Source organism: Aedes aegypti, chromosome 2 (genome assembly GCF_002204515.2).
Source record: "Aedes aegypti strain LVP_AGWG chromosome 2, AaegL5.0 Primary Assembly, whole genome shotgun sequence".
NCBI lineage: Eukaryota > Metazoa > Arthropoda > Insecta > Diptera > Culicidae > Aedes > Aedes aegypti.
The window spans coordinates 372,863,252-372,880,966 of NC_035108.1; the positions used below are offsets into that span (position 1 = coordinate 372,863,252).

The 17,715-nt window shown below is 39.1% G+C and overlaps 1 protein-coding gene across 1 annotated transcript in view; it reads left to right on the forward strand.

The window, feature by feature from the left end:
- The first annotated feature begins 6,829 nt into the window (after positions 1–6,829).
- LOC5569440 (chaoptin) overlaps positions 6,830–17,715 on the forward strand; it is a 156,443-nt gene continuing 145,557 nt past the window's right edge. Inside the window, exon 1 of the mRNA XM_001658478.3 lies at positions 6,830–6,961. Within this exon, the coding sequence (XP_001658528.3) occupies positions 6,849–6,961 (113 nt within the window). The 5' untranslated portion in view covers positions 6,830–6,848. The remainder of the gene's footprint in view (positions 6,962–17,715) is intronic.

Here is a 17,715-nt window from a genome sequence, read left to right on the forward strand (position 1 = left end):
ATTATTCTACAAACATAATTGGATGACTTTTGTCTTTAATGCTTACACGAAACTCAATTCACGCCAATATAAAAACATGCACCAAATTATTTGATATTGATTATTATAATTACTTAATATCTTACTTGTATTTTACCTGAGTGTAAAATTAGAAATATATTCATCGTAATGATTATTAAATTGAATCAATTATTGTTCTTGCAACTTCATTTTATAGTAAATATATAAAGTTTGTCAAGGATTTAGGAAACTTTTTTTTTTATAATGTCTTAAATTATTCTTAAGTGGACTCATTGAGCAAACTTCATCAGAACCGAACAAATTAAACATCCTTATAAACGTATCAATTCACCTTATATGTTTAAAATGCCAGAATGCTATTGACTGCTATGCGCTAATACAACTAATTTTTCGCGTTTCGTTATTAAAAATGTCAAAAAAAAATCCAAACTTTTTTTTTGTGATATCAACTTTCAAGCGTTCTATTTTTATAATTATTATGTCGAACATGAATCTTCGTTTAAAACCGTTGATTTACTTCTCCAAAAAATTATAACAATTAAGAAAAGTTTTTCAGTTACTCGCTTATTCCATATTCAATGGCGATAGTACCATCAAGAGATAAAATCATGATCATAATCATTTTTTTTCCATCTAACTGACAAATCAAAATAATCATTTTCACTTGAAGCAAACTTTCGTTTAGAAATTACGATTACACTGATGGAAATCTTCTAGCGATTACATCACGATAAGTTTTTTTTTTGTTTTATTTATAAACTAAATTATGTTTTGGTATTCGTATACATATTTTTTTTAACCTACTCTATAATACTACACACCTTTGGCACTTTTTCCAAGAGGTGGCTGAGCTTCTGGTCCATTTGATTAAAAGCCTAAGTATTGTCTACCTAGGATGTGGTGGGGATTTATAAGTGGGCTCTGTTGCATCTCTACAGAAAACTACTTATCTGCAATGCGCTCAGAACAAGCAAGCTGGTACCGCTTTCAAAGTTCCTTAGCTCCTAGGATGAACGCCAATAAAATCCTGATTATGGTATACTGGCCACAACCAACATGGACACGATTACGGAATACGCGTGGATACCGATGATCCAGAGCTGATAGCCATGCTGTTCCACTTACCTAGTAAGGAAGGATGACTCATTTCCGATACGGCGAGTGGGCTAATAGCGCGGTTTCACCCGTCCCGGCACTTTCGCAAGCCTCCGAGTACGTTTCTAATCCGCCACCGTTTCTGTCTAGGGCCGATTTGGATCTGAACACGGTACTCCATGAAGAACCGTGTAATCCCTAGCATGGCTCTCACTTCATGCAAATATCACCTTGGGATCACGAAGGCGACTACTTACGACGGAGAAAGATAGCGGCTTGGAGGGGGTACCTAACCAAATGGAGAACATCTCAGACAATACCGTAATGGAGACTGAAGCAGCAGAGGGCAAGAATGCATAGGCGTTCGCGAGAAGCGGACAGCTACAACGTTCGCCAGTAGCACAGCAGGAGATACCGGCAAGTAGCAGCAATGCGTTACAAGGTGAGAATTCTTCAAGCAGGACTAGGGTTCCAAAGCCCATCGTTCAAAGCGAAATCGAACAACAGCATTTGACAGGAAGGCCTAACGCGGAATTCGAAATTGATGGAGGCCAAAAAGAAGGGCAATGAACTCTACGAGTACATGAAGGACAGGGCTGACGTGCATCACAAGATTTGGAATCTAGTAACGAGAATAAAATCCACCATAAACGCAGCCGAAATTGAACAGAAAGCCGAGGCAGCCGAAATGGCACTACAAAATGCTAAGGAACAAACAGTTGCTGACGCGCCTAAAACCTCTAAGGCACATGCCAACAAGCCGTCTAAGAAGCGTGATAGGGACTCGCCAGACGGAGAAGCGGGCCCGAAAAAATAGAAATACGAGCAGGGTAAGTACCTGCTGAACGGAGCAGAAAACAATTAAGAATGGCAAACCATCAGGAGCCAGAAGAACGCAGGAGAGAAACATGGCGAAGGGAGTGAAAAGAAACAGAAGGGTACGAAGAAAGAGACTAACCGACCGCGGTGATTTTTCGTAAGGTCAGAGGTGATCCGAAGCTTAATACCTCGGAGAGAACGTGATCAGAACGAGGCGTACTCAGAGAGAAAGAAAAGTTCTTCGAGCTGAGAAACGATCCGATGATCAAGAGCTCGGCCTACCAGGAGCTGATTGCTGAGTCGTTGGCAAAGAGGCAAGCGTAAAAGCTTTAACTCAGGAGGCAGTGGTTGAGTACATATATCTGGAAGAGGTCACATCCAATGATGATCTGCAACAGGAGTTGCGATCACAGTGCGATGTTGGAGATGGGGCCATGACAATCCGACAACGATGGCACACCGTTAGCGACGATTCGGCTACCAGTGTTCGCAACCAACAAACTCGTGGAGAAAGAAAAGGTGAAAATTAGATGGTCGATTTGTCCGCTGAGATTCGTCTCCCGAGCCGAGAAGTCACCGAAGAGATGCTTCACGTGCATGGACTTCGGACATCAGGCGGCAATCTGTAACAGTCCGGACTGATCTGAGTTGTGTAGCCCATCCAACGGGCGGCTTTAAGTGTCCTGCGTATCATAAGGCGATCGCATCGAGGTCGATGTAACCCCCCAGACAACCAGAATGTACGTATAACGCAATCACCTGTAAAACTTATACGTACTGTTATGCGACTTCTGGTTGTCTGGGGCAGATCCACTTGTATCATTGCGACACTACAAAGCAACTGTTGTGGCAGGCAACAACGGAAGCAAAGTGCGACGTTGCGATTATAGCTGAGTCGTATCGAGTACCGCTCGATAATGCCAACTGGGTGGCGGACAGCTCGGGAATAGTGGCGATACAGGTGATGGGTAGGTTTCCCCTCCAAGAAGTGTTTTCTAGCACCAAAGAAGGATTCGTGATCGCAAAAATCAATGGTGTCTACGTAGGCAGCAGCTACGCTCCTCCAAGGTAGACGCTAGACGAATTCAGGTGGATCTTAGAAGAATTAACCGATGAGCTTGTCTGTCGGAAGCCAGTACTAAATGGAATGGATTGGATATGTATAGGAATGCATAGGCCGCGGAGCTGGGTAGCGAGGTAACCAATGCCAGAGGTCATGACAAAGCCAGATCTCCAACTGTGCAATGAAGGTACCGTTAGCACATTTAGGAAAAACGGACGATCATCGATCTTAGATGGTGTAGCCCAATACTGGCGGGAAACATGTGCTGGAGGGTAAAAGAGGAGTATACCCATATGGATCACCAGGCAATCCGTTATACCATTGGCCAACCGGACAGCGCGGCAACGCCGATAAACACAACTATCGTGCAGCGGTAGAAGACACTACTACTAGGATAGGCCTTCGACAAGGACCTTTTCATCGAAGCACATCGTGTAGACAGAGATATCCCGGATCTCGATGTGGTGGAGCTGACAAGAACGATGGTCAGGGCGTGTGACATAGCAATGCCAATAAAAAATGAAAACGGAAGTCATCAAACAACCGGCCATCAAACGAGTCACTCTGCACTCTTCACGCCGCTTGTCTTAAAGCCAGGAGGTGCCAGGAGACGATATCAGAGAGAAAATCCGAGAAGAGTGGAGAAATGTGTTCCAGCAAACCATAGCGACTTTCAAAAGTGGGATTGAGCTGAGCAAGTCTAACAGCTTCAAAAAGCTGTGTCGAACAGCTGACGCTAATCCTTGGGAGATGCCTACCAAGTCATAATGTCAAAAATCAAAGGCCCGTCGACGCCGGTCGAAACGTGTGCGGACAAACAAAGAGTCATCGTCGAGGGTCTATTCCCAAGGCATGACCCTATCATGTGACCGGTCACACCATATGGCAATGAAGAGGTAGGAAGTGCTGGAGCTCGTTCGATCTCCAACGAGGAGCTTATAGCAGCTGTGAAAGCGCTGAAGCTGAACAAAGCCCCGGGTCCAGACGGATTTGTTAACGTGGCACTTAAAGCAGCGGTCCTTGCGTATCCAGATATGGTAAGGAATGTTATACAGAAATGCCTGGACGAAGACAGGAAAACTGCCCGGGGATACACTCGGTAAACTATTGGAACAGGTTATCCTCAATTGGGTGATGAAATGCACAGATAGCGAGAACAGGCTATCAGAAAAGCAGTTTGCAATTCGGAAAGTGATAGAGAGGGCCGAGAAAGTATTGAAACAAAAGCGTAGAGGGGATCGTTACTGTGCCGTACTGTGAACGCGCTCAGCAGCACCAGCTGGGAGGCCATTGTCACAGCGCTGCGCAGAATGCGGGTTCCCAATTACTTGTGTTATATTTTGAAGAGCTACTTCCAAAACCGAGTACTGAGGTATTGAACCAAAGCCGGCCCAAAGGAGTTAATAATAACGGCTGGAGTCCAATGCTGTGAAATGCGATATACGACGGGGTACTATTGCTGGAGCTACCCAAAAGGGTCGGAGGGAGTCAAGCTGAAGATAGCCCACCACAAAACAGAGGTGCAAGATTGGGATGTCTCCGAGAAAGGAAGGTGGATCCACTGGCTCTTCTCGAATCAATCGGCCTGTGTGAACAGGGAGCACGGAGAAGTGAACTTCCACCGGACGCTGTTCCTGTCAGGTCACGGCTGTTTCAAGCAGTATCTGCATCGATTCGGCCATGCGTCTTCACAATTCTATCATGAGTGTATGAAGATTGAAGAAACGCCAGAACATGTTGACTTCAACTGCCCGAGGTTCAACATTGTACAAAACACGGTTGCGGCTACTTTTGGTGAGTGCTTCAGCTTAAAAGGTGTGGTACACGGAATAATAAGCGATCCAGATCTTTGGAACATGATGACCAACAAGGTGGTGCAAACAATTTCTGGCTTACATCGCAACTGGCCGTCGGGGCGCTGATGAACCGGAAGGCAAACTCCCAAAGGATTTGTCGGACCGACCTCGGCATTCGACAAGTCAATCTGTTGATGAGAGGAGACCATTGGGCGCGATCGAAGTAAGCTAGATCCTCCGTCGGTGACTAGAACGAGTATAACGAGCGTAACGTAGTATCAGTAATAAGTCGTCGAGATGCCTGCAAACCGGAAGTCAAACGGAATTACAGAACCGACTCTGACACTTGTCCGACCACCATCGAGTCGGAGTAGGCTAGATTCTCCGCCGGGGACAAGCTGAGTAGATCGCAAAACAGCACCGGCAAATGATAGTCGGGGTGCCTGTAAACCGTAAGCTTCCTTCCACCGGAATCGCAGGAACGACCTCGGCATCTGCCCGGATAGCATCGGTTCGAAAGACCATCCACCGCTGGGGTTATCTTGGTTGGAGTAGGAAAGATCCACTGCCGGGGATTACTCTAAGTAGTATGTAGCGTATCATTGGCTTGAGTCTTCAGAGCCACAGTGAACCGGAAGTCATCCTTCAACCGCTGGAATCGCTGGACCGACCTCGGTATGCAACTAGTCAACATGGAGAGCTCGAACAGTAGCAGCCGAGAACGAGTCGTCGTAGAGCAACGAAGTGCACATGAGCGTGCAGAAGAAGTTAAACAGGGCTCTGACGCGAGGCCAGCCCAAGTGAAGCCCAAATCCCCGGCAAGATCTTCAACCGCCAATTGGGTAAAACGAGTAGTCACAGAGACACCGTAGAACTCAGAGGCGAATGACACTAGTTAAAACCTAGGTCAGGACGTGACAGCTCAACTAAGACTGCCCGGTTGTTTTTCAGTCGATAACCTTGACGATACGAAAGCCAGTGCTACCAGTATCTTTTTTAAGCAAATCTTGTGACAAAAATATTAAATCAAAGCACACATCTTGGTTGTTTCTTGCATGCTTCATTCATTTAGTGCAATAGAGGGTGCTATACTTTTTGAATATTACGTTAATAAACAAAACCAGAGATGTTTTTCAAGAAAATTCAAATCATTTTCATTATATTGCACTCAATTGAGTATTTTTTATTTATTTTAGCATTGTAGAAGCACTTAACATAAACTTAACATCGAATATAAATAGATTTGAAACAAAAAGATTTCATGGAAAAAATTTAAACTTTTGATGAAAACCCTAATGTACGAACTAGCAACACGGCTGGGCTAGCAACAAAGTGCCCTGTTGCAATCCAACGCAACAATGTGAAAGTAGGCCTTTGCCAAAACGACCAATAAGAAGTGGTCTTTTTTGACAGGCAATTGGTTTCGTTTTTGTACTTTGACCTGTCACGTCTTGTCTTAGAATTGTCGTAGTAAGCAGCGTTTTTGACGACATTTTGAAGCTTTTTTGTACCCTACTATAAACAAATAAACAAAAAAAGGAACGATGGTCAATTGGAAAAGAAGGCACTCATAAAATTACTGTGGAAGTGCTCATAAGAACACTTAGCTGAGAAGCCTCTGTCAAATTAATTCAGAATTTTCTTTATTCTTCTACTGTGAGCATTCTTGTACATTTAGTAGCAACCGGATCGTGCTACAGATCGAAGGATATTCTTGTAAGCCTTGCCAGTTAACATGGTTGACTCCGATCCAGTTGAACGTCGTTTGTTCCAACTCTTTCTACATTATTATCTGAATCTAGTAATAAAATAACAATTGACAGCCACAAGCATTACTTTTCCTCTCATTTGTTTATTATTTGCTGTACTGATTTAAAAAGTATCTATGGGAAGCCAAGTTCGACTTGTTTTCGCGTCCTAACCCAATCTCATTTTCTGTCACCGGTACCGTTCAGAAAACCCGGTCCCAGATTTCCAAGTATACTTGAATGATGTTTTTCTTCCCACTTTTTCTGCTCGTTTCAGAATTCCTTCACACGATAAAGCACATCGATATGTCACGCACATTCATCCACAACGTGGATGACGAGACGTTCCAGGGGCTGCGGCTCGAATCGCTCAAGCTAGTCGACAACAAGATCCAGGACATTTCCGAGAAGAGTTTCAAGTAAGTTAAATTGCTTCATCGCTGCGGGACTGCCCGAAGCGTTAGGGGATGGCAAGGGAAAACAACAATTCTAAACAAGCTGAAGGTGAAAAATTCTCGTGAATCCTTCACCGAGGGGGTATAGATTAACAATTTTTGACGGGGGATGACGACAAAAAATAAAATTATTTGCAATGGGTAAGAGAAAACACGGTTCATTGCTTGACATAAAGTTCTTAAATTCAAGCATTTCGTATAATTCACCTAATATCTCTTTTCCCGTGAGGGGCCAAAAAACATATTCTTGTTTTATTCAATTATACAAAACGAAACTTACTATGAGGTTTTCACAAGATACGTTGTTTTTCTTTTAGATAACTAACAGTATATATGATATAATGCCCACTGCTCAAAATCTTTTTATAGGTAGTGGAGAAGGAAAAAAACATGAAATCACTTTTTCATCCAACTTGATTTCTTCCGATGTCGTGAAAGGAAACGGAAGTTGCCAACAGTACCTGGAAAAGGACTATTCGTTCCCCCTATCCTTCTCCGAACACTGCCTTCTAGAGAGAGCCTCCTCGAGAATGATTGATGACGCCGAAGCACCCTCAAGGCTTCCTCTGCCCCGATGCAGATGGATTTTCCCTTTAGGGCTTCTACGGGGGCCCGTTCGCTGATGGTGATAAATTGAAATTTTGTGTGTTCTCCCTTTGTGTGTCGTCGTTTGACGAGGGAATGGAAAATCCGACTTTTTTCCGTCGTCCAGCCTGTGCACATAAATATTGGTCAACTTCTACCTGTTTGGTGGAAATTCCGCTGGATTTAAAATTGAATGGAATGCGGTCAATTTGGTTCCTGATTGCGGCGTTTTGTTGATGACCTGATTACGGTTGATGAAATCACGCTGAGCTCTAATAAAAAAAGCTCTGATTTCAATTCGCTTGTCATTTTGACGAAATCATTTGTCCAAATTAACAACAATGGCGAATTGAACATCTTAACCATGATTGAAACGATTTTTTTTTCAACGTTCACCACTTAAGTGATTTGAAATTCCACCATGTGGAATGGCATACATTGTCAACCCATTTTTTGTCTTAAACAATTCCAAGAATAATATCTCAAATTATTCTTGGATGTACAGAAAGTTTCAGAGATGAGTTTGGAGGAATCCATTCTAAAATTCGTCTTGGCATTACGTCCTCACTGGGACACAGCCTCCGTCACAGCTTAGTGTTCAATGAGCACTGTCACAGTTATTAACTGAGAGCTTTATTTGTCAAAGTTAGTCAAGGAATATTCAAATACGAAAGATCTTGGACCGACTGGGAATCTAACCACTCGGCTAAGGAAGGCCATCAAAAATTATCGATATGATTTTTTTTTTAATGCTCGCTTGTAGTAAGTGAAATGTTAATGTAGGAGAGACACCTGGAAAAATTTTTGAAGGGATTTAAATCAACTCTCACGAAATCATTGAAGGTCAACTTGAATAATACAAGAACAAAAAAAAAACAAAATTAAATGCAAGAATGTGTACTGAATTCATTTAAATTAACATGACATCAATATAATGCAATCATCAGAATGAGTATAGCAAACATTCGTGTTTGTTCAGTCAGAATCATAACTACTCCCTAATAGAAAAATTAAAGTGTGCTTTCAGCTCTCATTTTCATTTAATCCAGTCAAGCCCACTTTAGTTTGAGATTTCACCTAAAACAGAGCAACAGAGGAAAACCACATTGCAGCGTTGATCCACGGTTGGCATATTGGCCGCGATGCCACACGACAGATGGCAAAAAGTCCCCGATGGACAGTAGTGCTGCAGATGGATTCCCAGTTTCCTTTGTCAGTGCTGGTTAGCATTCTGGATGCCGCCATATCTATTCATGGGCTTTATGCAAATTTAAATTGTATTTTAAATCTTCTTTTATTTGATTTCCCGGTGGGTTTAGGGTTTTCCGGTGTTCTAGGGCGTACAATGTAAAAATGAGCTTGTTTTCGGTGGAACTGCAAAATGGGGATAAAAAAAGGAGACGGATGATTACATTTGTGGGAAAGAGGAAATGTTTGAGTTGTATTTAAAAGCTGAAAGTCAAATTAGTAGGCTGATTGCTGTGTTTGGTTTACGATTAATCATGACGAACATTTGATGCTTTGATTTCATAATTTCTAGTACAAAATAACGATTAAAAACATATTAGGGGTATTCACTAAACAGCGTAAAGCGCTGCGTAAGTCATGCTTAATTGATTATCATAAATGTTTCAAGACATTACCTTAATTGCCAATGAAACATTTCAGAATGATGACATTCAACGGTCTTTCAGGACTCTGAAAATATGACAAATGTCAATATTGGTAATCCAAACGAACGCTTTTGAAGTAGGTAAATACTTATTCCACGGCGTGTCTGGTAGAACAATATTATCACAAAAAAATGGCATCGCTAAATCTTTCACTATTTAAAAATATAGGTTTTTAGCTTTCATTTGACGTGTTCCTTAAAAAAATCCACCAAGGGATCCCGAACATTTTTTTATTTAAAATGTTTGTTCCTTGAAGTACATTATTTTCAAATATATTCATGATAAAAGGCAGTTTTTTTCTCTCAAGCTCGATGGTAGCCCAAATTTCAAATGAAAGTTGATATAGGAAAGATATATAAAATTACATTGTAATGAACATAACCCAGTAAACATAAACTCGTATACGATAGCGCATAAGAGTACAAATGTGGAGGCGATATACGTACATGCGCCATAAGGCTGCGTGCAAGATGGACGTATATCGCCTCCACATTTTACTCTTATATCGCATCATATACGATGGTGTGTTTACTGGGAACTGTCCTACGTGATCTTGTGGATTTCATATGTCATAGGACACTTATTCGTACAGTGAAGGGCACACTCAGTTAAGTTCAACTAATTTTCATTCTTTTACCGAGATCAGCACAGCTGAGCAGTCAGCAAATTAATTTTAACTGATATGTCAGCAAAAAAATCAAGTTTACTTAAAACAGTACCTTTGGGTGCCGCTGACATCGAACGTCACTTTTACTAAGATGTCAGCAAACGACCTTTAACCGAGATTTGCGAAGCTCATGTCGGCATTCTGAGTGAAATGTGTATCTGATTCTAGTGTATGACTGTTTCTGTTCATGGTTGGAAAAGATGAACTTTCTTTTTCTTCTGACTGGAATTGTCTATTGAGACAAAGCCAGTTTTCCAGATAAGAGTAATTAGGTTACTCATTAACTGAGAATGGATTCGCCAATCGTTCATAAATGTTTTTTTTATATTGTGTGTAACAAACATATTTTCGACCGTTGAGATCGAACCAACCATCCTGAAAAAATACATTATTCATAACAATTTCACTTGGCTTTTCCTTCAATTACATATTTCAGTGTTAAATTCCGAATAAATTCAAGCTGAAAGCGATTGATACGAAGTAGAGCTCTTTTAAACCATTTTTACAAATAAATAACACATGCAGCTGTGTTAATATTTTCATATTTTTCACAATTAATATGATATACAAAGATACTTGATTTACGAGTTTGGTAGCGAGCTAATAAGGGAGAGCAGATAAATCCTTCAGTCTGTTGAAAACTGTGTTTTTATTTAGTATAATGGTTGACTGCCGTTCTACGCATATTTGTTCGGTTGTTTGGTAGTTGATGTGCTAGTAGATGGACGGGACAAGTGGAACATATAATTAATTCAGTAAATTTTCCATTAAAATTTTCAATTCCAAAAATTTTTAATATCTAGTGAATCAGTCGCATTGTGATAGCATAATGGGGGCCCCATCTTTTATGTCGGTGTGTGAATATTGAACAACTTTGACATTTATTTACTGATTGATTAAACAACCGGCGCTCCTTAAGAGCCAAAGTGTAGATTAGACTAAACCAATTCAAATCAAACAGTTAAAAATCCAATTCAATCTTAGATTGAAAGGCCCCTAGATCGACCACATTAACTGTGGAATTATTGTAATCAAACAAAAATGATGAAAATAAATACGAATTAGAACCGAACCGATTGATTTGGTTTGACATGTTTTGGAACCGTAAATTCAGTACACTTTTGACCATGAATAGTTTACACATACATAAACAACATGCCAAAATAGTAACTCTTTGAATTGAAAATAGTCTTGCAGTTGTTTTAACTGTTACATCCTTGAAAATATTGTGGTCAACAGACACCATCTGGCTTCATAAATTAGCAAAAATTACACATTTGAGGAACAGAAAAGTTGACATATGATTTTAATTTGGAGACTCCCCTTGACTTAAGTATATGGAGCCACTTCAAAAGCAAAGTGTATGCTAGAAAATTTTAGACTATTGACGAGTTCGAGGTAGGCTCTTGTGCCGATATCATTACGTAGCCTATTTTTCCATACCTAATACATGGTCAGTAGCAAAGTCGTAGACTCCCCCTCCCCCCTAAAATGCTACGTAAATTATGGACGGACCAAGCTAAGGTTTGGTGGGTATAGGGCTTTTAAGAATAGTCCATTTACTTTCGTAGGTTGTTGTAATATTGATCCATTCTACTTTTTATGAACCAAATAATAATTAAGGTTGAGTAACTCAACGAATTTTAAGCTTGGAAGCAGGCTATGTCCTAGCAGAGGCGTAAGCCAGACAGAAGAAGAAGAAATATAATGTATTTTAACCATGAAAGGAAACAGTGCTCGGTTCGATATACTTCTACAGTATGAATAAGTGAATAGTCGAACTTCCAACATATCTAATCGAATAAGTGTCCTATAGCTTATTAAATCCTCAAAATCACATAGGAAAGTTTTGTTTTTAACTGGATGAAATCTAATATATATGTATGCATATTTATTTTATGAACTTTTATATGGAAATGAAACTATCATCGAGCTTAAGACCTACGAAATAATCTTTCACAATGAAAACATTTAAAAATAATGTACTCTAAAGAACAAAAATTTTAAATAGAAAAATGTTCGGGATCCCTCAGTGGATTTTTTTGGGGAACACGTCAAATGGAAGCTAAAACCCTATATATTCGAATGGTGAAAGATTTGGCAATGCCTATTTTTTGTGATAAACCTTTTCCATATACACGCCGTGATTCGTGCTGCTGGGAACAAACGAATCAACGAATATCTACTGAAATAATAATATTCGACATATTGGAGCATACAGTCAATGACATGGTTGAACTGGATGTTCTCAGCATAGAATTGATTTAAGAATGTGTCCTAAGTTTGGAGTGTTGGAGAATGCCTACCGTCATTTAATTTTTTTGTACATGTCTAAAAGTAGTGCCTGCTATTTTTTTTTTATTTATAAAAGAGCTGGAAGCAGCTATCAAATTTGTGATGGAGGAGAGGGGTTGTTTGTATGATGAAATTCATCCGATGATTGACGACAAACAGTACTGCAGAAGCTTGGACTAAATTTGAAATGCATTGAAATCGATCCACTTTATTTATTATTTTATAACACAAATCATGCTCCTGGGCATTACCGTTTTGACTCATATTCCGAACATTTAAGGCCAACAGTGACTTCAAATACATCCAATAATCATAAACTAGCTGGTTTTGTAAAAAAAATAATTTCTTTGCAAAATCTTACTGTTAGCTGTTATGTGTCAAGAAAAATGTTTATTTAAACTCGTAAAAACAATACTTACGTTCAAGTAGGGAACAACATTTTGATTCAAATGCCGAACACTGTGTTCATTCTGTCTCATATTCCGAACATATTAATTCATATTCCGAACCGCACGAATAAATCGTATTCAGATGTGTAATTCCGCAAACAAATTTGTCTGAGCTAGTTTGCCTACCCTCAAACTAGAGAATCAACACTACTTCGGAGATAAAAAAATAAATTGGAAGGCGTAAAATTGAATTGCAATCGACTGCCATTTGTAGGTAATTTGATGACATATTTCAGTGAAACATTTCAACCGAAGCGCCATACAAAAACCGAGTGTTCGGAATATGAGTCTGTTCGGAATTTGAGACAAAATGGAATTTAAGTATTTTTTCTTTATCGCTAATAATTAAATAAATGAAGGTCACTGATGGCCTGGTACCAGCTTCAGATGTTCCCGAAGAAGCCCTAGAAATAAAAATTGTTTTTTTTTTTCGATGGATGCATGGATAGACTCATAGTTTGCCAAAGGTTGAATCACATAACATATGTGGAACTCAGAAGTGAAAGCGAGTTGGAAAGTTGTACCCACTTCCAGCTGCTGGCAAGTGGTATATCTAGTATAGAAGACATCGAACTGTCATTACCAATAGTAAACAAAAAACATATGATTCGAGCAGTAGACCAGTTGCTGCGAAGATTACAGATATTAAGATCGGGGGACGATCGACAACGTTGGGAAGCAATGTCTAAAGATAAAACATGTTTAATTTTTCATAAAATGTATTTTTTTCTTTCATACTATATAATATTCATGTTTCATAACAACAGAATGTGATCGTTTCGGAAATATTATTTCCTAACAAAAAACTTCCTGTTTCATAACGTGAAAAAGCTTTTGCTTTATGAAATCCTTCCATTCATTCACCTAAAAAATACAATATGCTAGAAACAACACAGATATCTTATACATTGACTCAATTATCTCGGATACGAGTGGTGTAAATCTAATTCTAAACTTGTACCGTAAATAGTTATTTTCATTCCTTTCGTTGCCACTCTGGATATATGTTATCTTTGGTTCAATTCAATACAAATGGTATATCTCATAAACGAATGAATAGAATAACTTAACTCTTTTCCTAAAATACACGTTTCAACTAGTTCTAAATCTTTGTAGAATGCGTCATTTTGATAGAATTGGAAATAAAAAAGTTATGGGCAAAATATCAATTTTCATTGACTACCCTACCCTGCATCATTGGAAACGCCATAGCAACGGCTACAGTAGACTTACAAGATTGGCGTCTTCGGAAAAGTTGTTCAAAATTAAACAAAGATCAACTTGATAGAACACTTCACAGCGTTAAATTGCAAAGCATAAAAGTTGGCAAAAATATTTTCGTATTTTGTTGGACCACCCTAATGTCACTTAATGTCAAAATGTAGTCCTCATCATATGTAACATTTTTGTCTAAGCCATTTTTGTTCTAAAAAATCATCTTCATATACAAAATATTTTTTTTATCTAATTTCGCGGTCTGGCCCAATGCGCAATGTCGATTGATGTATTGGTGGTATAACTCTTTTGACATTTCGATGTCCTTATACCAGCATGCAAATATTAAAGTGGGTGCCACTTTTTGAGCTCGAGTTCCACTTATGTTATGTGGTTGAATGTTTACCTCTCATAGTAATAGAAATGGCTAAATTTTATTTAAAGCTTATAAAATTTGATTAATTTAATGTTTGAGCTGTTTTCGAGATTGATAGCTGCCATTTTCAGTCGGTGACTAGATTATCAATCCCTCATTTGACATCCGAAATACTCAGAAGAGGAATATTTCATATGAAATATTTTCTCTGCCAAAGTAACGCAGAATTTCACTTTACGCTGCTTTAAGTGAATACCCCTATTGATTTAGTCCACAAGAGAAAACAGTTTAAAATCAATCATATGTAAAAAAAATAGCTCATATACTGGCATGTGGAATATAAATCTTCATTTTGATAGGTAAATAGATAAAAAAAAGCCTGAAGCATTAGAGAGGAAAAAAAGAGTGAGTAAATAGACTATTCACGTTACGAAATGGTCGTACTGTTGTAGTTATGTTCAGATATCGGACATTCCATGCCAAGTGTGCAAACACGTGTAATCTACTATCACCTAGTTCAACCTAATTTTGTTAGTTTTTTTCATTTATAGCACGGTGTACTAAATTAGGAAGGTGATATATTCCGAAAACTGACAGCTACTTTGCGACGTCATTCCTATCCGCTTCGAACAAATTTGCGAAAAATATAATCTAGTGCTCCGGAAGGTATATGGTACGATAGGAGTGACGTCAAATGTTTACAATGAAACTTGATATTTACATCAGTAAAGAGCCTGCCTTGTTAATTTTTATGCCGTGATTTATAGTAAATATTGGTTTTCATGGCTAACTCGATAGTCCCTTGTGTTAAGAGATAGCACAGTACTCTCTTCAACGAAGTTTGAGCACTCAGTACGATCCACTTTAAGGTGTTGAAAACCTTCGTTTAAGTTAAGAACTTGGCCGGTAGGGGTGCTTTTTCTAACTTTCACTAGATGAACCTTGAGGGATAAGAATGCAATTTTTGTAACATATGATATCTCTAGAGGTTGGTGTCTACAGAAGAGTTCCCGGCCAACCAAAATGCACGTATAATGAAATCAACTTTTGCGTTTTGCGATGCTTATATGTGCAAAGATTCCGTATAAGATGTCGGCAAACTGCCTTATACGTACAAAAGTGGAGGCGGTATACGTGCATATTTTATATGATGTAAGCCGACATACTATGCGTGTGTAGAGATTTTATAACGAACTATCCTGTAATCTTATGCGACTTAATTTCTGATAACAAAGCTGATTTGACAGCTGCTACGGAATGATTCGACTTACTTCGTACGTGTATGCAGAACGTGTATTTACGTTAGTTCTTTTGCGACTTCTGATTGTCTGGGTTGTTCATTAGCTCAAGGACTAACATTATTTGAGCCAACAGATTCGAGATGTTGCCACCAGGCGGTGCTAGTGAGCATGAAGCTTTTGTTTTGCGGATAGCTTAGTAGACGGGCCACTTACTTAGAAAGATGTCGTCTTCGTTTTTTGAACCATAAGATATGAAATTTTCGCATCATGAGACAACCAGGTGATCTTGACAACTTAGAAAAAATTATGCATTCGGGAAAGTTCTTGTATAAGTAGAAGACTCATCACATTCTAGACAATATATTTGAATTTCTCCATAAAACGGCGGCAGTGAACATGAAATTATTGTTTTGCAGATATCTCATGATCATTACCACATGAAAATATTATGTCTTTGGCAGAGTTTTCAGATAATTATAAGCTATCATTATTTAGGCCAGTAGATTAGAGAGACAACAGTTTCATGCTAACTGGAGCCGCCTGGTGTCCAAATTTTTGATCATCTTGGCTGTATCAAATGTATCGAAGATTCTGAGGTATCAACAAAACAAAAGTTCCATGCTCATTTACGCAACTTGGTTAAACACTTTTAATTTCATGGCTCAAATAAATTACCATGTACACAAGCGGCACCTGGTGCCAAAATTTCTAATCAGCCGGCTCGAATAATGAGCTACTCAATGTTTCATACTACCTAGCACCATCTGGTGGCAATATATCCAATCTGTATACTACAAAAGTAATATCCCTGTGGAAGACGCAATCTTTTTGAGTAGTCAGGCTTCAGAGATATCGGTAAATCGAAAGTTTCATGCTTACTAGTGCTGCCTGGTGGCAAAACTTTGAATCTAATGGCTCAAATTATGGTAGTTTTTAAGCTACTGAACAACTTTGCCCAAGATTCCATCTTTCTAAGTGGTTAGATTACATAGATATCCGCATAACAAAAATTCCATGCTCACTAGCGTCGCCTGGTAGCAAAATCTTGAAACTTTTGGCTCAAATAATGTAGCACAAGGGCTAATGCTACTGAACAACTTTGTCGAAGACGCCATCTTTTTAAGTGGTCAGGCTACTGAGCTATCCGAGAAACAAAAGTTTCATGCTCACTAGTGCCACCTGGTAGCAAAACCTCAAAACTTTTGGTTCAAATAATGTTCGCTCTTAAGCTACTGAAAAACTTGGCCGACGGCCAATATGTAACAAAGTATGCATTTTTATATCATATGTAACAAAATTTGCATTTTCATCCCTCAAGGTTCATATAGTGAAAGTCAGAAAAAGCGCCCTTACCGGCCAAGTTCTCAAATAAAAGGATGATCCTCCACGCTTAAAGATAGATCGTACTGAGTGCTGAAACTTCGCCTCAGACCGTACTTTGATTTCTTTGAACGCATTTGAGGTATTCAACAACATAAGCCTTGGGTCTCATATAATGCTCTATTGTGCCAGTCACATATACAACAATAGATTACATAGAATTCAGGCCATATTTCTATCTGTGAAAACTGCGAACAACTTTTAAAAATTGCCTATTCTATTATTTAATTAAAAATTGTTTGCATCATTCTTGAAATAACTCAAAAGTGGCAACTTTTAAAGAAGTGATCGTAATAAAAATCGATCAAAAAATGCTATTAGAAAAAATAGTTCATTACCACTGTTTTTTTTTTGAAACCCGCTTCGAAAACGACAGAGATATGCATGGTCAAATTTGCACTTTCTGAGGGGGATTGGGTGTACAGGTGTTAATAGCTAATCTGACCTTTAACTTGCTGTTATGGGCCCTTTCTTCTAGCAGCTACCACCGATGTTCACGCTGTTTCCGGCTAGTAAACGGCCACTGAAGTACTCCTTCCGTTCTCGTGTGCCACCATACATACCTAGAGCCACAAAATTATTAAACTTAAATGAACTTAAAATTTTCCTACGTAGCTCCTAAACAACGTGATTGATATTTTGTTCACTTATCATAGCTGCAGTGATTGCAGTTTATAAGGCCTATGGGAGCTAGGGGTAGGGGGGCTGGGGGCAAGAAGGACACCTTAAGATATATAGGTTCAAATCATGGTTGATTAGCACAATTTTTGGAGATTATTCCAGTGTAGGGGCAAGCTTACCTCTTGCTCTAAATGATGTTATCGATAGAGTTCAAAA